At 43.7% G+C, this 21,804-nt stretch overlaps 1 protein-coding gene across 2 annotated transcripts in view; it reads left to right on the top strand.

Moving 5' to 3' along the window:
• Positions 1 to 21,804, top strand: part of Nudcd3 (NudC domain containing 3) — an 88,212-nt gene that overhangs the window by 53,625 nt on the left and 12,783 nt on the right. The window contains exons 4-5 of one of the 2 annotated variants that reach the window (XM_085829122.1): positions 14,930 to 15,073; positions 21,100 to 21,283. In XM_085829122.1, the coding sequence (XP_085685248.1) occupies positions 14,930 to 15,073; positions 21,100 to 21,207 (252 nt within the window). In that variant the 3' untranslated portion in view covers positions 21,208 to 21,283. Of the gene's footprint in view, positions 1 to 14,929; positions 15,074 to 21,099; positions 21,284 to 21,804 lie in introns of those variants that run through there. The other variant, XM_021176702.3, reaches the window with a different exon arrangement.

Here is a 21,804-nt window from a genome sequence, read left to right on the forward strand (position 1 = left end):
TATTTGTTTTGATCTCGATGGTGGTGCAGTCCTGCTTTTACTAACTAACCCTGGGTCTGGCTCACTCTTCCATGGACATTGTCATAGCACATGGCCCAAATGGTGTTACCAAGGTAGATTGCTGGCATCGAGCATTTGTCTCTTATTGCATAGGCAGTAATGGTTAGCAAAATGGTGCTTTGTATGTCCAGCACAGATGGAGTGCCCATCTCAGTGACTCAGTCCTTTAGCCCACCACACAGAAACCACTGTACACTCATGGGAGCCCAGCTAAGAATCAGAGCTGCCCCCACCCGAAGCAGGCTTAGCTTGTTTCTTTACAGCACAGTGGTGGGGTGAGGAGCTTTCCAGATCTGCTGCCAATGTTAATGTTGGCATTTGTGACACCTACTGATGTCGCTTTACCTGTGAATATCTTTATTTCATACATGGTAAGAAATTTCCTTTTTCTCCTTAATAATAATACTTCTCCATCCTATTTTTAACAGTATCACAAACTTGTTTTACATATTTCTGGTATGTTTAATGTAAGAGCTGAATCTATGAAACTGTTAGAGGAAAAAATTAAGGAAAATACTTCAAGAAATAGGCACATACAAGAACTTTTTGAGTGGGACTCCCTTCACTAGGAAATAATAAGACCAACATTGACAAACAGGTTCTCATGTAATTAAAAGCCTTCTATACAGCAAAGAAAGCAGCTAATTGTGTGAAGAGACAGCCTACAGAATGGGAGGTAATTGCTAGCTATGCTACGGACAGAAGACCAATATCTGGAATATACAAAGAATTAAAAAAAATAAAACTACAAGAAATGAAACAATTCAGTTGATAAATGGACTAATGAAACTGGCTGAGTCACTGACAGTCACTGAGACTGGCACTAAACATGGATTGCTAATAATCATAAAAAATGTTCTCCACCAGCCTTCATACAAATGCAAATCAAAACTGCCTTGAGATGGGGTGGCCACGCCTCTAATGCCAACCCCTCAGAAGCAGAGGCCACTGAGTCTCTGAACTGCAAGCCAGCCGTAGCTTCATCGTGAAAGCTTGTCTAAAAACTAAAAGCAAAATCCACTGAGGTTCCAGTTCCTTGCAGCCAGAAGGACAGTTATTAGGAAAGTAGCACATGCTGGTGAGGCTGTGGAGTGAAAGGGAGCTCTTACACTGCTGCTGGGAAGCCGAGGAAGTCAGTGTGCAGGGCTCTTAAAACACAGACATCAGCAAACACCAGACAAGCCTGAGAAGGAAGCCTTGCACATGACTCAACGGGAGCACTCGGGGCCATCAGTGGATAGCAGTGTGTTGTTAGGCAGCACTTTCACAGTAGCTAAGACGTGGACCTAAGCTAGGAGTCGCAAAAGCAGAGAAGAGGAGAAAGAAATGTGATAGAGACCACATTCAAAGTCTTAAAGCCATAAAATACAGTTGTGTGCTTGGTAGGAACATATCAGTTAAGGCAGTCTCAAAGAGGCAGGTACATGCTTTTTCTTTATAGTCCTATATTGTATGTACATACATAAAATCACACACATACACATGTGACATGGAAGTGACTAATGGAGGAGGGAGGACAGGACATAAAGGGGCAGCAGGTGCTTATCCTGCAGTATGTTTACTAAAACTTCCGAAATGTCTTGGTCTGTGAGTTTCTTATGATTTGTAAGAGTTTTTGTCACTCCTCTCTTAGAACTGTGAAGTAAGTTTCTTTTGTATCTCTTGGGTTCTACTGGCCTAAGGGCTTTTCCTCAGGGTTGCACTTCTTGACTGGTTCCCTTCCAATTGTTCCCTAAAAGTACCTGTCCCAGTTGCCTGTCAGCAGTATTTTATTTTTGGTTTGTCTCTGGCATCCATCAGATCTAATCATGGTGGTAGCCATGACTGCAGCAGCTTTCATAGACTGAGCCAGAGCTGGCTCTGGTTGAGGATGGGAGGCCCTGTGTAGGCAGCTGTTTGCTGCTCCATGAGTGGGAGACAGGGCTAAAGGAGGGAGCGTGGCGCAGAGCCTAGGCCCTCTCTTCTCCAGTGTAGCTCAGTGCTGCCCTTTGAGTTGCCTTCTAAGCTGTTTCACTCATCTCCTCTCTGGAAGCGTGTGTGAGGATAGCATAGTCCTTTCAAGGGTAGTGGAGAATGGATGGAGTGTGTGTGTGTACCACGTGCATTATATTCTTCAGGGGAAAATAGGAAGTTTCTTATTTTGCCTACAAGATTTTGCATACAATGATTCTTCTGGCTAACCTGAAAGATTCCTTTTGTGAAGCTTCTCATCTGCCTCAGTAGAGCATTGTTAGGGCTTATCTTCACCGTAGTCTTTGCTTACCTGTTCTCTGCTGCACAGGAAGGGCAGCATACTTGTCTTCCTTCCTTCCTTATGGAACCCCCAGAGCACAGGTGACGTGCAGTGATTCCATGATCGCTCCCTTCAGTCAGCGTGCTGACTTTTCATGGCACCATAGACTGCAGTACCCTGGAGAGTTAGACCATGCAGGCTTTTGTTTTTCATACAAGAAAACTTTCTGCTGAGATGGCACTGGAATGGGGACCAGAAGTGAGGCTCACAGTCACCGTGTTTTGACTTCTTTTGAATGGAAAGTGCTAGGATTTTATCACAAAGTCCTTATTGAATATTGCTGAGTAACTAGTGAACCCGTCTCCTGATTTTCTTTTCTCTCAAAGGCTGTGGGTGCTCAGGTCCTATTGCATCCCCAAGTTGGCTCTGACCTCACACCAAGAGCCTCTTGGAATAGCTATTTGGTCCCCAGACAGGTTTTGTCTAGGCTTTGTCTTGTAGTTGCATTCTCCTGAGCTTGATGTAGGTGCTGGAAGCCATCCTGAAAGCTTTCACACACAGCATTCCCTTATTACAATTGCTCTGCAGAAAAATGTGGGAAGATACTGAGGCATGATGGCTCCCAGCACTAGAGGGGCAGAGGCAGGTTGATGTCTGTGAGTTTGAGGACAGCAAGGCTAAATAGAGAGACCACGTCTCAAAATTAACCACAAACAAAAATAAATTAAAAAGTAGGAAGACTTTATTGCAAGAAGTTTTCATAATAGAAAAGCTGCATTTAAATTGACCTAATTTTTGAATGTACAGCATTCTTAAATAGTCACCAGGGTAAGTATAAGCACTGGGAAGTCTCTGGCCAGGCTTTGTGCCTCTTGTGCTGTGAGATCTTACAACTGGTTTGAGGCCTACTTTTTTAGCAGAGGCATGCGTCATCAAATATAAATATGTAATTCTGCATTCCCATCTTTAGCACAGATAATAAGTTCTACTTAGATGCCCCTATTATTACTACCCATTGCTCATCTGGCACCATCAGGGCAGCCCTGGTTGGTCACTTGTTTATCTCCATGTTCTCAAGGGCCCCTTCTTGGTACACTTCACTGTCCTCAGTCTTCTGTTCAGGTGGCTACCCCTGGCACTAAGAGTTCCCATCCTCTGCTCTTGGCCCCTTTGAGCAGCAGGGTGATTATTAAACGATACTGAAGTCACTGTGGCTCTTCTAGTAAACAGCAATGCTCCGAAACATTTTGTTTTGCATATGTGCGTTTCCGTATGAATAAATTCCATAGAGTGCAATTGCAAGACCAAAGGTATGTTTTTGTACTACCTATGTAGTACTGCATTAAATCTATATGCCAGTACCCATTAGAATGCACAAGAGCTGCTTTTTAACAAACTTGTTGACAGTGCTCTTCCTCAGATTGCTGGGTCTTGTGAAGGTTTGGTGAAAATTATCCTCATAGTATCTAGTGGGGTGTGAAAAGTGCATGCTTGTAAAACCAATACTTTGGACGCAGACAGCTGGACTATCTAGGAAGACTGCCTCAAGCAACATTTAAAAAGTAATGTTTAGATTCAGTGTGAAATTATATTTCTATGAGTTTGTTCTCTCCCAGCTTCCCCATTTTCTAAGTTGTTGATCTTTTTCAGGAGCTCTTTGTAGATAGAGAGGAGCAATGTTGTGTTGTGTGTGTGGTGGTGGTGGTAGTGATGTGTGTGTGTGTGTGTGTGTGTGTGTGTGTGTCTTATTATCCCTAAGGAATGTTTAAAACCAGAGATGGCACCAAAATCTATATGTGATACATTTTCTCTATGCAACATTCATATGATAAAGTTTAATGTATAAAGTATGCACAATAAGAGATTAACAGTATGTAGTAATAAAATATAAGCATTTAAACAGTGCACTTTAATAGTTATAAATATGATCTCTTAAAATATCTCAATACATGGTAATTACCCTTATGAGATGATGCAGTGTCTGTGTGATGAGATTAATTTGCCACGGGTATGGATGTGGCCTTGACAAATGAAATAATGTCCTTATCAAGGCGCTGCTGATATGTTGAGGTTGTGTTTGGAGCAGAAATATGACTTCTACACTATCATTTTCATGGCAGAGCAGAATGACCAGATGGATTCATTAACCAGTCTGTCATTAATGGGACTTTAAATTCCAACTTTTCTTTTTACAAGTATTTTTTTCCCCCACTCCTGGGATGAAACACTAGTGAAAGCATTCCATAAACAATATGGCTGTCCCCACACTTTCTGATTAGGTTGGCTGACTATCTGCCTGTGTTCTGGTGTTTTGTTGTTTGTTTGTTGTTTGTTGTTTTTGAGATCTCATTCAGTCCTCTCTCTGTACTCTGTGCCTGACTTTATTGTATGACCTCAGATTTCATTGCCACACAATAGCCAGGCAAGTCTGTCCCTCTGTGCCCTGGTGCTTGCTTTGCGTGTTTGTGAGATTCTTTGGGCATCTTCTTGAAAACCCAGTTTCAGTGCAGTTCTGACAACCAATTTCTATAACTTTGTTTGAAGTGTGTTAGCAGCTTCTTTGGTAGACCAGGTTTCTCTAGTAATTTTTATAGTTTTCCATCTAACCATATTCCCGAATCTACATATTTTCCCTTCTTTTTAGGTGGTTTTCTTATGAGATCTATATAGTTCAGTGTTTTCTAGTGTAACACAGTGCTATTATTTGTAACATCAACACATTAATTAGGCCTTTTCAATATTAACCAAACACTTATCACACATATCACACACTGTGACCATTGCTTTTATAGGGTGAGGTAGGACAGCAAAACTAGCATCTAGTTGTCCATACAAGAAACACTAAACAAAGTTGTGCGCATGTGCACAGATGTGTGCTTAGGGTTGAAAAGAAGGGAGAAATTATATAGTTACATTGTAATTAAAAAAAATAAGAATAAAAATGTAGCTGGCAGTGGTGGCACATACTTCTGATCCTAACACTCTGGGAGGCAGAGAAAGGAGGGTCTCTGGGAGTTTGAGACCAGCCTGGTCTACAGAGTGAGTTCCAGGATAGCTATGGCTAACAGAGAAACCCTGTCTTGAGAAACCAAGAAAAAAAAAATCGAAATTTACTTGTTAAAATTAAGTAATAAATATATACTTTAAAAACTAACATTAATTTAGTTTTCTTTAAAACTTTATGGTTGATAATGTATCTTAGCAACCTCATCATGTAGTAGTAAGGTTTGTTTGTTTGAGGTCCCACTACAACCCTGCTGGCATTGAATGCACAGAGATCCACCTGCCTCTGTCCCGTGAGTAATGAGAATAAACGTGTGTGCCATGCTTGGACCATAGATTACATTTATGTATTATTGATTTGCCAGTTACAGTTTTCTTATAATCCTTTTTGATACATTGAGTTGAGTTTTTGGAAAGATTTATAATTTGGGGCTAGAGATACGGCTCATTAGTAATGAACACATATTGCTGTTCCAGAAAAATCCCAGTTCAGTTCCTAGCATTCTGATGAGGGGCTCACAACCACCTGTAATTCCAGGATATCTGGAACCTCTGGCTTCCGTTAGCATGGGTACATCACACACACACAGAGATAAGCGATTTAAAATTTTTAAATATGTTATTTATTTACTGTGCATATCTGTGTACATATATGTGCACATGTATGTGGGTGGCCTTATTGGATCCCTTGGATCTGGAGTTTCAGAACAAAGTATGATATTACCAAAGTCCAGCTTGGTGAGACCAAGGAATTTATTCTTACAAAGCACAGGCTAGAGGTTACTTGCAGGACCATGGATGACCCTCAGTCAGCAGTGTCATAGTAAAGATCCATCTCATCATGGATGGAGACCTCATGGAAGCTGCATTCTGGAATTCCACTTTTAATCAGCCTTTCACCTTTGTACATAGTCTAACATTTTCTGAGGTCACTTGGAGCTGGGGGAGGGAGTAACTGCTAGAATCCTAGGAGGTGTCTCTTTACCAGTACCTTTACCATATACCTGGGCTACCACTGTATTGTGCTGTAGTTGCCATGGCTGACTAGGATGTGGGGAGCTGCCATACAACATCTGACCTGGGGTTCCATCCGGGAACTGAACTCTAGTCCTCTGAAGAAGCAGCTAATGCTCTTAGCTTTGTCTGCTCCTTGTGATAGTGCCACATTGTTTTGATTACTGTGGCTTCATAGTAGGTTTTGAAATGTTTATTGTTTTCTTTTTCTCCTACTGTTCCTTCATTATTACTTTCCTTCGTGTTAAATGAAGAGACTCTAGAGTAGTATTTGTTAATTGCTGAGACAGTGGAAAGAGTCAGAAGACAGACAGACACAGAAATCTGACCTTAGACACAGCTCACACAGCAAGGGGCAGCCCTTTCCCCCAGGACCATGCCAGGTGAAGAAGCTGGCTGCTTTTTATAGGTGAGGACATTAAGGCCTTGGGAATTGTAATTGCTTACCCAAGGGAGACAGACTGTCCCCAATTGGGAGTCCTTTCTTGTGCTGATGGAGGAGACTGAGCGGGGTCACCTGCCATCTCTTAGGATGCTGTTTTACTACTCAGGTGCTATTAACAGTATTTAGAGCTGGTTTGCTTGTTATTTGTTCTAATTTCTTAGTGCTCTCCCTGAAGAGTTTAATTACATTGGACTTTATAGCAATCTCTTTAGATTAATGCCACCTTCCTTAAATTTAATAGTGTACTAAAGAACATTCATATGTCCTTCCTCTGCTACTTTGAGCTGTCACTTATGTTTTATGCAGTTGTAACTCTTTTTCTCTCATATTCTGTTCAAAAGACAGTGCTTGGTCCACATTGCCTTGTGTTTCCCTGTTGAGCTTCTCTTTTGTGTGTGGATCAATTCTACCACATACCTGTGTCCTACTGTATCAGCCTGGACTCTTGAGCTTAGGCTTTAGGACTTCGTAGGTAAGGTAGTCTGTCAGTAGTGACTCTCTGGGCCTAGGTGTGGCTCTCTTAGATTTCTACTTGGAGTTCACTGAGCTTCTGGGATGGTCAGATCAATTGTGTCAGATTTGGAAAGTTTTCAGCCATTACTGTTTCAGGTAGTTTTTGGCATTTCTCTCCTATCTATCTGTGAGTCCTTATTTTGAAATCCTGTTCATTTTTCTTCAGTTCCTTAGACTAAACCTAACTGTATTTAAGTTTGCCTGATCCTGTTTCCAAACGCTGAGCTCTGCTTTTGAAAATCTCCTCTGCATTTATTACTTGGTGTGTTTGCATGTGGGTATGTGCAGTTGTGTGTAAGCACCTGAGGAGGCCACTTGTACTCAGTGGACATCTCCAGAGGCATCAAATCTAGAGCTAGGCAGCCGTGACCCGCCCTGTATGGGTACCAGGAATTGAACTCCAGTCCTGGAAGAGGAGCACACTGCTCTTCACGGCTGAGCTGCCTGGTACCTTCTCCACACAGCTTTTTTTTTTAAGATTTATTTATTTATTTACTTATTTACTTACTTATTACATGTAAGTACACTGTAGCTGTCTTCAGACACTCCAGAAGAGGGCGTCAGATCTCATTATGGATGGTTTTGAGCCATCATGTGGTTGCTGGGGTTTAAACTCAGGACCTTCAGAAGAGCACTCAGTGCTCTTACCTGCTGAGCCATCTCTCCAGCCCCTCCACGTACTTTTAAGCTCCGTAACTCATAGTTGGCTGAGAAAAGACTAACTTCCATGTCTTTATTGATATTCCACTTAGGAGACTTTGTCCTCCTCATACTTTCCTAAAGGACTTTGGTTTTCTTTAGTTTTTGAGTGAATTTTAAAATAATTGGTTTGTAGTCTTTTTTTTTTTTTTTTAAACAAGCCCTTGTGTGTACTTACATAAGGGTAGATCTTGTTCATTGCTTTCTTTCACCCACGTATGGGTCGCACTTCCTGGTTTTGTTTTGTTTTGCTGTATTTTTAATGTAGTTTGTGGGAACTGGGAAGATGGCGTGGTGGTTGAGTACCTTCCTGTTCTGGCAGACGACTTGGGTTGGATTCCTAGCACCACTGGTGGCTCACACGCACCGGTAACTCCAGTGCCAGAGTGCACAAGATACTCAGGTGTTCTCGCAAGCAGAACACTCGTGCACATAAAATAAATATTTTAAAAATTACAAGAATAAATTTCATAATCTTAGTATTGAAAGGTAGTCAGTATTGGCCAGGTAGTGGTGACACAAATCTTTAATCCTAGCAATCGGGAGGCAGAGGCAGGTGGATCTCTGTGAGTTCAAGGCTAGCCCCGCCCCCCCCCAAAAAAAAAAGAACCAGAACAAGAAAGAAAGGTGTGTACTGAAAGCAGCAATATGGCTGCACTAGAGATCAGGCATGATCCCCTCCTTCTCTGTGATCTGTTAGTGTTTGTTTGTTGCACTGTTGGTATAGTTGTTTAATGACCCTGAAATAATTCTGTAAGTTCTGAACTCTTTGTAGAACTCTGTACTTGGTGAACTGAGTGGTCAGCTAATGATTTGCCCGGGGTTTCCTTAAACACCTGGAACTGCTGACTCTTCCGAGATTTCCACTGTGCTTACAAGGGCAGGGTCCTGTGGAGTATGCCAGAGCTTCTGAAAGCCCTTTGGGTGTTTTGTTCCCTAGCCTTTTCTTTAGTTTCCTCAGTTGGTAAAATAGTTGCCTATAATGATTTTTTTTGGTTTTTTTTTTTTTTTTTTTTTTTTTTGGTTTTTCGAGACAGGGTTTCTCTGTGTAGCCCTGGCTGTCCTGGCACTCACTTTGTAGACCAGGCTGGCCTCGAACTCAGAAATCCGCCTGCCTCTGACTCTGCCTCTGCCTCCCGAGTGCTGGGATTAAAGGCGTGCGCCACCACGCCCGGCTCTATAATGATTTTTAACAGACACTGAGAAAAGTCTTTTTAAAAACAACTTTACATCCAGGTGTACAGGCACATACACACCCTTTTTGTTGGTAGGATCTGTGAAGCACCCTTTGATAGGTTAGATAATGCTTTTGAGATGGAGCTTTGAGAGAGCCATCTCTGTTTCGCTTCTTGTGATGGTGACTAGTACAGTGTCAATTGAGTCTGCTCAGGGCAGAGAGGGATGGGTTTAGGGCAAAGCAGGAGGTCACAAAGCTTGCTGGGTTGCTTCGTTAGCTTTCCCTGGTTAGCTTCTAAGTGCAGAGTGGAGTGCTGACAGATTGGGTCACGCTTCTGAAGCACACAGGGAAGAAGACTTTTGAGTTAGAATTTCTCTTATAATTTTGCTTATTAGGGTTTTTTTTTTTATACTGCTTTTCTTTTTATATTGTCAAAAACAATGTACTTTCCTCATGACGACCTTCAAGTTACTGAGATTCAGTCATGCTCTGTGCTGTCCAGAAATCAACTTTTTCACTTTCTCACCCGTGACTCCAGCACGAGTGATTGTTTCTGGTTGCCTTGCATTCCAAGATTAACACATTACTATGTTTGCACCTTGTTTGAATAGTACTTCTTCTAGTTTTCTCATTTAGGTCGTCCCCCCCCCCGCCCCCAAGTGATATGTGTGAGAGAGATCTTGCATGTCTTAAGCTTTATTTATTTTTAACCTCTTCTTATTTCACAGTTTGAATGTGTGCCAAAGCCATTTTAAAATTTTAAATTACATTTTCTATCTATCTATCTATCTATCTATCTATCTATCTACCTACCTACCTACCTACCTACCTACCTATCTATGCACAGGTACACGCCATGGTGTGTGAAGGTCATTGGATAGCTTGCAGGAATTGGTTCTCTCTTCACCTTGTGGGTCTCTGTGATAGAACTCAGATCATCAGGCTTAGCAGCAGACTCATTATTGGCTGAACATCTCAATTTGATTCTCTCCTGTTTCTTACAGTGTTACTGATTCTGAATGTCTCATCTACCTGGGTTCTTTGTGAGTAAACTTTATCATGTCCTCTATAGTACTAATAGGACCTTCTGAAAACCACTCAGTATTATCAAAGTACATGAGTCTAAGCCATCCTGTTTTCATTCTGCTCAGCTCTCGGGGATTTTTTTCAACATAAAGGAATAGTTTCTTACACTTCTAGAGAATTAAATTATTAGAATTTCTGGACTACTCATTTTTTAGTAAATTGATCTCTGGTTTGTTTCTTTTTTCTAGCCTTTCTATTGAAGTTTTATATATTTATTTATTTATTTATTTATATAGCAATTATGTTTTTAGTTCTTTTTTAAGATTTATTTATTTTATTTATGTGAGTGTACTGTAGCTGTACAGATGGTTGTGAGCCTTCATGTGGTTGTTGGGAATTGAATTTTTAGGACCTCTGCTCTCTCTGGTTGGCCCTGCTCGATCAGGTTGCTCCGGTGGCCCCGCTTGCTCAGTCCCTGCTCGCTCTACCCCAGAGATTTATTATATATAAGTTCACTGTAGCTGACTTAAGACGCACCAGAAGAGGATGTCAGATCTCATTACAGTGGTTGTGAGCCACCATGTCATTGCTGGGACTTGAACTCAGGACCTTCAGAAGAGCAGTCAGTGCTCTTACCCACTGAGCCATCTTGCCAGCCCATGATTTTAGTTCTTTTTAAAATTTCTTGGTTCTATAATTTTTTTTATATCTGCTTAGATTTCTGCAAAGTTATAAAATGGAACTATTTAAATACATTTTTTCCTGATTAAGTCTATCATCTTTTGTTTTGCTTTTTAGCTTTTTTCCTTCATGTTGCATTTTTCTTTTCTTTTTTAGATTTATTTATTTATTATACGTAAGTACACTGTAGCTGTCTTCAGACACTCTAAAAGAGGGAGTCAGATCTCCTTATGGATGGTTATGAGCCACCATGTAGTTGCTGGGATTTGAACTCAGGACCTTCAGAAATGCAGTTGGGTGCTCTTACCCGCAGAGTCATCTCACCAGCCCCAATGTTGCATTTTTCATAAGATAGAACTCTCATTTCAAGATTTATTTTTCTTGTTGATGCTTAGTATCTTCCCACATGGTCTTGAGTGTGGGACTTTATGAATGGTTTTCTTTGTTGCATTTCAAAGGTCTAGCTTTCCACCATCTGTCAACTGAGTGAATTGACAGGTTTGCCTGACAAGGTATGAAGCCTTGGTGGTTTCTGTGTTTGAGGAGTTAGTATTTACCTAGAGTGTGGCCATCACTCCAGCTCCTCAGAATGATGGTCAGTCTCTGAAGCAGGCTGCTTCTGCAGATCCAGCTGTTCCCTGGGCTGGCTCTAAGCTGTTCTCATACATGCTCTGTTTCTATGCCTGCCTTCTCCTAGCCAGAGCCTCTAACTGCCAGCACACGATGACCCTAGGCCTATGGCATCTATGCCATGTGTCATTCTTTCTCTCTGTCTTCACCGATGTACTGGACATGCCATCCATTCTTCCCTTCATCTCTTTGTGTCCTTGGTGCCTTCTTTGGGGATTTATTGCATTACACTGGTTAGTTCCTGTTAGAATCATGTCCACATTGGGCAATGAGCATGCTGTATAACACTATTGCTTGTTAAGGTGAGTCGGTACTTGGGAAGTACCAAGACTGTATTAGGTCTTGTTTGCAAGTAGAAACTCAGGGTTAGATTAGTTTGGCCAATATTTGTCATGATTATCAGGAATGAGCCATGCCACATTTGCTTATGTCTCTGGCTGTTAGAAGGTGGACAATGAGCCTAGACTGTAATCAGCAAGACCATCCAGGTTAACAGTAAATATAGTGAGGGGGTGACAGTGCCACGAGTCCCATGAGAAGTCCCAAGACAGTGTCTCTGAAGTCCCAGGAGAAGATGCCTCCCCAAGTCTGTACTTGAACCTGGTGGTGTGGCTGTGGCAAGTACCATGTAACAGCTGGTCTTCCTAGAGCCATGTTTCCTTTGGGGCAGTCCTTCTAATACCTCCTCCCCCAAGCATGCACATACATGCTTTTTCATGCACAAATATTTTCACTGAGAAGTATCAGGTGGCATCATCATCATTTATGATTAGCCCCCTCACCCCTTTTTAATAAAAGAAATCTTCCAAACACTTCTCCCCTCATTTTTATTACTTTTTATATTTTACTTGCATGTATGCTTGTATCATATGCATGCCTGGTACCCAAGGAGGCTAGAAGGGGAGGTTAGCTCCCCTGGGTAAGACTGGAGTTACAGATGGTTATAAACTGCCATATGGGGGCAGATGCTGAAAATCAAATCTGGGCCCTTAATCACTGAATCATCTTTCCAGTGGGGGGTGGGAGGGCTCAATTTTTTGTTGATAAATATTTAAAATGCATTTAGGGGCTGGGGAGATAGCTAATTGGTAAAATGCTTACCATGCAAATATGAGGGCCCAAGTTCAATCCTTAGAACCCTCATAAAAAGACCAAAAACCCAGATATGATGGCAGGCAACGCTAGCAATGCCTGAGTTAGAGAGACAGAGACAGGCAGATTCCTGGGGCTTGCTGGCTGGCCAGCCAGCCTAGCCCAGTTATCAAGTTCCGGTCCAGCGAGAGACATTGGCTCAAAAACAAGGTCTATGGGTGCCTGAAAAGTGATATTAAAAATTGTCTCTGGCTTTCACATGCAGGCACACACATTCACACATTACCATTTAACACACATATACACAAAACTACACAGGTTTTACTATTAGAATTCATTAGCAAATAGTACTTGACTCAGAAAATTAAAAGCACCCCGTCCCACATCTAAAATGAAGCACTTAATTAGCATCTACCAGGTAGTCTCTGAATTTTAACTTCTACATCTATTAGAAAAAGAATCTGAGTTGTCCCCAGAGTCTGATTAGTATGTGCATTATACAGATACAGGTTGACACCTATAGTGCAAAGTTTTCAGATTAAGGAGGTGCAGCTAGTTAACATCTGGGCAAATACGCCAAAAAAGAATGAATGCAGCTTAGACAGATCACTTGATGTTTAAGGATGCTTACTACTCTGGTAGAGCACCCAGGTTCATTTCCCTGCATCCGCATCAGGTGGCTCACAGCCACCTGTGACACCACGTGTAGGGGCTCCAGTGCCTTCTGGCATCCACAGGCATCTATGTGCATATAGTACATGTACATGCATCGATACACATAAAATAGTAAGTCTTTGGGGGCAGGGGCAAGGGTTTCGAGACAGGGTTTCTCTGTGTAGCCTTGACTGTCTTGGAACTCAGCTCTGTAGACGAGGCTGGCCTTGAAGTCAGAAATCTATCTGCCTCTGCCTCCCAAATGCTGGGATTAAAGGCATGAGCCACTGCCTTGCTAATAATAAGTCTTTTTAAAATAAGAGAAGTGAAACAAATACAAATTATATTTTCTTTTCTAATTATTGAGCTTATGATTAGGGTCAGGGTTGTTAGAGTTAAACTTTTCCTAGCACTTCCCAGTCCATTGTGGAGACATACATTCAGGGCAGGAGGAGGTATACCCATGATAGCAAAGTAGACACATAGTCCCTGCCTGCCCAGAGCAGGCCCTGAGGGGAAAAGGGTGGCTGAGGCTTGATTTTATGAAGAACCAAGTAAAAGGCCAAGCATGATGGCACATGCCTTTAATCTCACTACTCAGGCAGCAGAGCCAGGAGGATCTTAGTGAGTTCAAGGCAAGCCTAATCTATGTAGTGAGTTCTAGACCAGTTAGGGATACATAGTAAGACCCTGTCTCAAACAGACAAAAAAAACTGAAGGAACTGGTTTTACATCCTGGACAAAGAGCAAGCTATGGTCACTCTCTGTAGCAGCTCAGGGAAGAGGAGGCCAAGCACATTTGCTTTTCGCCAGAAAGTTTGGATGGCAGCTGAGCTTTTCTAGGCACAGTGGTCCCGGGCCTTAAGAGGCCAGAGAGAGGGCTCTTGTCACTGGTTGTCTGTGTGCCCAATGGAGAGGAGGTCCTTCTGGAGAGGAAGCAACACTGAGGATTTCCCCCAAAATTTTGAGCTGAGAAAGTCTCGGTAGTCACAGGGGAGATGGAAGGAAGCACCCAGCTCCTATATCTTCTACTTGCCCCTCCCCCGCCCGCCCCCCCCAGCATGAGAAGTGAGAACCAGTCTCTGTCACTACAGAGGGAAAAGGATTTGGGTAGAAAGTCAAGTGTGGTGCAAGCTCCATTAGGAAAATGCACCAAAATTTTCTGCTGCAGTCACTTAAGGGAGTTGATAGATTTAGGTTGTGTACTGGCTAGTTTTGTGTGTCAACTTGACACAGGCTGGAGTTATCACAGAGAAAGGAGCTTCAGTTGAGGAAATGCCTCCATGAGATCCAGCTGTAAGGCACTTTCTCAATCAGTGATCAAGGGCCCATTGTGGGTGGGACCATCCCTGGGCTGGTAGTCTTGGGTTCTGTAAGAGAGCAGGCTGAGCAAGCCAGAGGAAGCAAGCCAGTAAAGAACATCCCTCCATGGCCTCTGCAGCAGCTCCTGCTTCCTGACCTGCCTGAGTTCCAGTCCTGACTTCCTTTGGTGATCAACAGCAATATGGAAGTGTAAGCCGAGTAAACCCTTTCCTCCCCAACTTGCTTCTTGGTCATGATGTTTGTGCAGGAATAGAAACCCTGACTTAAGATGGGTTGCTTAGAATGTGGACTAGGTTGGAATGGAGATGCTTGGTGAGCCCAAGTGTGCACAGATGCCACCTTCACAAGCAAGATGATTTTTCTTCTGGTGTGTTCTCAGGTCTCTGTGGCCCTTAGCAGTGGCACCATCCGAGTGGCCATGCTGGAAGAGAATGGAGAGCGTGTCCTCATGGAAGGGAAGCTCACTCACAAGATCAACACTGAGAGTTCCCTCTGGAGCCTTGAGCCGGGCAGGTGTGTTTTGGTAAGTGTGGCCACCTGTGTGCAGAGCTCCCATCAGGGTTCTGAACCAGCTATGGTGACCTTTGTCCAGGCCTTTCCAGTAATCAGTGAGGTCTTTATCTATCGTAGTTAGAGCAGACTTAATTAATCTCTTGAGTATTTAGCACCCCACTCCTGCTTGGACTCTATCTCCATGAGCTTTTCCGTTTGTATCCTCCACCCCTCAGTGTCCTCATCATTCCCGAGAGCCCACTTTTCTATGGATAAAGGCAAAACCGAGAACATTACAATGAAAATGGTGAATTTTCCTAGGTCCCAGTCTGCGTTTATTAAGTTCACCAAGTAGATCTCACCTAGCATCTGGCAAGGCATGGGTTAAATAAAATGTGTGAATATGACAGTGAGGTATGAATCCAAATGAATATCAGTCGGTAGGACACCCCACTACCACCACCACCCACACACACACACACACACACACACACACACAATTGGGCTGTATGTTTGACTAGATTTGTGTGTGGCTCAACCCACTCTGCTGTGATAGCACCCCTGTTAGAGAGGGCTGACTGCATGCTGGCACTGGAGAGGAAAATTGAAGCACACATATCTTGAACTAACTTGTTTCCTCTTTCTTCCTGCAGAGGGAACAAGTTAGGTAAGAAAGATAAAGATGAAAAGGAAACCAGTAAGTCTTTGGATGAAAAAACCCTTCAGGCATTCTTCATATATGTAACATATAAAATAAAGATAGCATTTATTCTACAAGAGGTTCTTAATGGTGGCTGGCTTCTCTGGAATATTCTAGTTGGTACAGGTGGATAAAGAAGAAAGCTCTCAAGCCCACAGTGGCTGTATCTTGGCTACACTGGTGTTTCAGAGGGAGGCATAGACTAGGGATTGAGTGAACTGAACTCAGTGCTTGTGAGAATCGGGAGTATCTTCTGCCCCATTTGCTATCAGATCCAACAATAGAACTTACTTACCTATGTGGAAATGTCCCCTTTACCTAGGCATGTGCCTATTGCTGCCAGGTCCCTACCCTGCCCCAGTTCCTCCTACGGTCTCCTAAGGCCCATGTGATAGCATGTGGAGTTTTCGGAAGTGGGGCTGGATCTGGTCTGTCCTGTGTTCTGAATCTCCCAATACCCAGCACTGATGATATCCACAGGGGCATGGCCCAGGGCTCCACGAGGCTATATATGTCTGATTATTGTTCTGTTCCTAACTGGTGCACATCCCTTGGCAGAGCAGCATTCCACAGCCAGAGACAAGAGAAGGCCTGCTTTGCCTGAGGTGCCTCTTGCCTCTGAAGGTGGACTTTGGGTGTCAGTGTGGTTGGAGTGAATGAACTGGTAAACCATGGATGTGTCTACAAGGATGTTTCAGAGAAGAATTGAATGTGTGTCAGTCTTCTGAATGGGAAAGACCTACCTTAAATGTGGGTAGCCTAGAACCATTCAGTAGGCTGGGCCCAGATCGTACAGGGTGTGGAGGAAGAGAGACATTTTGCCTATTTCTGTCTCTCCCCTCCCAAGCAAGCATGCCTTTTGCCTTGGATATCAGACTCCAGGTTCTTTGTCCTTTCAACTGTCTGGTTTGTATGAGTGGCCTTTGTACCCTCAGTATCTAATTGAGGCTATACACCATCGATCTCCCATGCTGAGTATCTGACTTCCCTAGCTTTGCACCTTTTAGGTGGCCTTTGTGGTCATGTGAGTCAATTTAATATGTATTAAATATCTTTACATGTATTTATTTATTATATCTCTATTCTTGCTTAGTTTCTTTGGACAACCCTAGTGTAGCCTTCTTAAAATCGGCAGCTCAGTCCTTTCCCCTTCACACCTGACTATGAAGCCTGTACATTAACAGTGCTGTATTGAACTCTTTCCTAGGCTGTGAGCAGCTTCTTAAAATTGGCAGCTCAGTCCTTTCCCCCTCACACCTGACTATGAAGCCTGTACATTAACAGTGCTGTATTGAACTCTTTCCTAGGCTGACCCCAGCTCCTTGCTTGTCATACTCCTTGAGATTGCAGGTGCCCTCCCAGCCTGCACTGAGCTTTGCATAGTCAGGCAGTTGTGGAGTCTGGGTAGCACACACAGCGGCAGAACTGGACTAACAACCTTCCTCTCGGTAGGCCGCCGTGCTAGGCTCTCTGACTCTAGGGCTGCTGTCTTTTAAGGACTGAGATTTGGCGGACAGCCATGTCTTCTGCCTTGGCTAGTTGAACCTCTCTACATAGTATGGGATTGAGTTAGGATCCCAGTTCTACACAGATCTCTTTTGAGAGCACTTCCCAAGTGGTCTGTGACACTTAAAAGTTACCAGTGTTCACCATTGGAATGGTCTTCACAGACTGCATTTGTGTTCAGAATCCACTGGAATTAGAATCTGTATAATTCCTTTTACTTTATGTCTATAAAATGTGATTGTTACTAAATTAACCTCCTAAGAGCTTTTGTTGGTAAGTCCAACTCTGACTTGATAAGTATTCCAGAGCCATGTTACTTTTGGGGAGTAAAGGTGTCCATGTAAGTTGAATAGGATGAAGTCAGACATAATAAATTACACCTATAATCTTTATACTTGAGGGATTAGGACAGAAGGCTTGCCAAGAGTTTCATGCAAGCCTGAGCTATATAGCAAAATATCTCAAGAAAAGAGGAAACAAAAAAACTGAGCCAGCAAGATAGCTGAGTAGGTAAGGGTGCTTGCCACCCGCCAAGCCTGGCGACCTGAATTTGCTCTTTAGCACTCACGTTGTGAAGGGAAAAAACCAACTAGCACAGGTTGTCCTCTGATACCTCTGTATATGCGCTATGATGCCTTCTCATGTGTATGCACACACAGGTAGCTGATAGCTAAAACACTAACTTCTTACATTAATTGCCAACATATATTGAACACGTGTATGCTCAATGAAGTACATTATACTGTTTGATTCTTTGCAAAGTCTGAGAAGTCAGGACCTTCAGGCTTTGAGATGGGGCTTGTAGTTTGCCCAACTGTGGGATGGAGCCTCAAAGCCCCACCTGCTTAGCTGCTGTTTTCTTTCTTGAAAAGGTTTTGCCCCTTTAATGGGGGTTGGGAAAGGAGAAGGAATAAAAATAAGGTGAAAGGGGAAGGGATCATAGTGGCTTTGAGTAGTTCTTGTGTCAGGTAGACATGGGTTCTATCCACCCCCAGGCTGGAGAGATTCATGTACTGTACCCGTACCCTCACTAGGATGGCTAGAGACAGCCAGAGAGCTGTTTGTGCAGAGAGAATCAGATGTAAGGTTCCATGCACACATTCCCGTGCTGCAGACTCCCTGAGGACTCTCCATTCATGTTCTGCTATGGCCTGGGTTTACCTGTATACCAGCTGCTGTTAAGGTTTTGGGTTGATTTTGTTAGGTACCTATTGTCTGCAGAGTTTGTGAGAAGCAGAACTAGCTACATCCGGTTGCTGCCATAGCCATGGCACCCTCGGGTGCTATGCCATCTGTTGTCGAACCAAAGAAAGCTACTTGGAGCTAAGACAGCACACCATCAGTTCCTGGGGTCCCTCCGAGTTGGAGGTTTTGGTTTGTTTGGTTTCTTTTGGCTTGGTTTCTCAGGGGGCATCACTTGTGGACAATAAGTGATCTTACAGAGCAGAGCCATGTGCATCACAGCCAGTTCTGGCACTCTCTTCAGCCTGGGCCCTGGCCTGTACTTAAAGTCCCTTCTTGATGAGAGTTTCAGGGCTGATCTCCCACCATCCAAGAAAGCACTGTGTATTATGGAGTACATCTATTTCCAGTGTGTTTTTACTTTATTTGTTGGTGACATAACGTGGCCAGTTTTTTACTTCTGAGTACACATATGGGGCAGTCCTATAAATTATTAAGGAGATTGTTTTTATTCATGAAGGGCTTATTTTTTACCTACTCATCACATTGTGTTGGCTGTGTGGACTCAGCATAAGGATTAAAAAAAGGTTACCTAACTATAAGGGGGTAAGGCGGTGGGGCATGCCTATGGGTCATTGTTGTAGCCATACTGGACTTCTTATGAGCCTTGAGATGAACACCTGGCTCCTTAGTCTCTACATGCCTACTGACTGCTTCTTGTTAGGCAGCAAGTTGACCTGTGGATATAGCCTTTTTTGGAGAAAAGGACTTTACAAATAGGAATTTTAGTACAAGATCATTCTGGATTTTCTGGATGCCTCCTGAAATGAGTGAAAGATACCCTTAAAAGAGACAGAAGAAGAGACCTAGACATAGGAAGTCCTTATGAAGACCAAAGACTAGAAGGAAGTGGGCATAAACCAAGGGGTGCCAACAGCCACCTGAAGCTCCCTGAAAGAAGTAAAAGGACCCTTCCCGAAGCCTGCAGTGGGTACAGCCATGCCAACTCCTTGATTTTTGGACATCTGGTCTCCAGAACTACAAGAAATGAATGGTGATGTTTTAAATACCCTCTGCTTTGGCCTGGGACACTCACACAGGGTCCTTGCAGCATCTGTGAAGAGGAGTGGCATTCGGAGCTGTTATGGTATCTCTAGACTCTGCAGTAAGAGGGTCTGACCTTCTCACCTCCAAGCAGGGGAGTGTAGACATGCCACTCGCTTCTCAGCCCTTCCACGTGTCCTGCTGCTTCTCCCTTTTGTGGTGGATCCCACACCAGACAGTCAGGGCAGGCAGGGGTGGCAGCTAAAACCGTGTGACAGTTCTTGCCTCCCTCCCTCCCACACTTGAGAATGTTAAATGAGACTTCTTGACTCAGGCAAGCTCCTTGCCTGGTTACGGAGATGTAAAATCAGCCGTGGCAACGGCACCAGCTACTTTTCCTGACTCTCCATTCGGTTCCAGAAGCAAGGCACTGAGTTTGTGCATTGGCCTCGTTTTTTCCTCCCTGTGGAGAGCTGGCAAGCTGGCTGCCCTCTGCATTGCGTGGGTAGCTGTAGGCAGGCGGCATGCTCTGCTTCAGGGACTATTGGACATGGCTGTGTTGCAAAGGTAGTTGGATCTGCCTGAGCAGTGAATGCCATTCCACACACATCTTCATATACTGACATCTCACACACAAACTACTTAGCATTGCTCAGATAGCACTAGAATATTTTCTGAAGAAATAGATGTTGGAGTTCTGTATTTATTTATGTGGTTTTTTGTTTTTGTTTTTTTTTTTAGCCCTGTGAGTATTTTTATATAAGCTGTACCTCCCTGACTGTATTGAGATGATTTCCTGAAGTTATTTCTCAAAAAGTGGAACCCCAGGATAATTGCTCTGTGGCTGTCCCCGAAGGGCGCATCATTTCTAAGTGGCACTAGTGCTGTGTCAGCAGCGACACCTCTTGTCTCCCAGGACTACTTACTGTTCATTGCCAGTTTGTCTGGGCATCTCCAGTTTTCTTTTAAAGATGAAAGGGTCCATTGTTGGCCTTCTCTGAGTTGCAAGCCACTTTTCCTGATGTGACAACATTTCCTGGCCTATGAAGATGTCCTTGCAGGTCACTTACTGATCATGTTCATTAATCCAGAATGGAAACTACAAATTAAGTTATTTTAGCATTTTGGCAAGCGCCCCAAACCTCAGATTTATACATACTGGAATGTGAGCCCTTATACCTGTAATGTAATGCTATCTCCAGGCTGAGGCTTGGAGATAACACAGAAGGCAGTGACCTAAGACTGCTTGTTCCAAATGAAAGCAGGACTATGCTGAACAAGTGGATGGGCCCTCAGCACCTCCTCCTGTATAGTAGGAAGAAAGTGGCACATAGCTTTGTATCATTGTGTTGTCCCCACTCTGCAGAGTATATAGCTGTATTCTGCCTCCCTGGGTGAGATCCATGGCTGTATCCTGTCTGACCTATGCAGCGTCTTAGTTTTTGTTTTAATTTCTTAAGCTCAGAAAGGCAGTTGATGACATTGAAAATCAGGAGACTGCTTGTATCGAGCTGACTTGCAGCATACCCAGTCAGGCTGCCCACATCTCTCCACAGTGGGTGTCGAGCTGAGCAGGTGCCCCCGCCATGCTGTCATCTCACCCCATTATCTGCCCTTGTTCCAAGGTGCCTTCCTGGAAGGAACGTCCCACAACATTCCCGTTGGCCCAAACTCAATCCCACGGGCAGCTGCGAGGAGTAAAGCCATCCTCACTGGGCACAGTGCTTCCCTGAATAGAAATGAGGTTCCGTTACTAAGGAAGGAAAGGGATAGAAATGCTGGTGAGTCATCGGCACAGATCGGGGGATGCTGAGGTAAGTTTATTCACACCGAGGGTGAAGTTTTTCTGTGAGGACATTTTGGGAGCACTGTTCAGTCAGTGACAATCTGGGGTCCCTCTGGGAAATTATTGTGTTCTGGGACCAGGCAGGTAAAGGAGGACCTGGAAAATGCGAGTGCATCCAGGAAATGGTGAGATCACAGTGACCTTGGAAAGGGCCACCTCATTTTGCCCCAGTGGTTCAGAGTGACTTTCTAAGCCACTGAGAAAGGAGGTGGCCAGGAGGCAGCAAGCAGTTGAACAGAAGGCGTTCTTTTTAGCAGTGCCCATGCCCTGTCAGTAAGGAGAGGTCAGTGGGAGACCGGACCTCACAGGGTCCTAAGAGCTTGACACTTGTGTGTTTATGTGACAGTGCGGGAAGGCCTGGGATGAGAGGGAATGTTCTTGCAAGACACCCGCAGGTGGTCCACACACACACACCTGAGTTCCTCAGGAGACACTAGACAGGGTCCTTAGCGAAGTAGAGAGGACCATGGTTCTCTGCTGCAGG

This window comes from Mus caroli, unplaced genomic scaffold (genome assembly GCF_978045245.1).
Source record: "Mus caroli unplaced genomic scaffold, Mus_caroli_1 scaffold_13, whole genome shotgun sequence".
Lineage (NCBI taxonomy): Eukaryota > Metazoa > Chordata > Mammalia > Rodentia > Muridae > Mus > Mus caroli.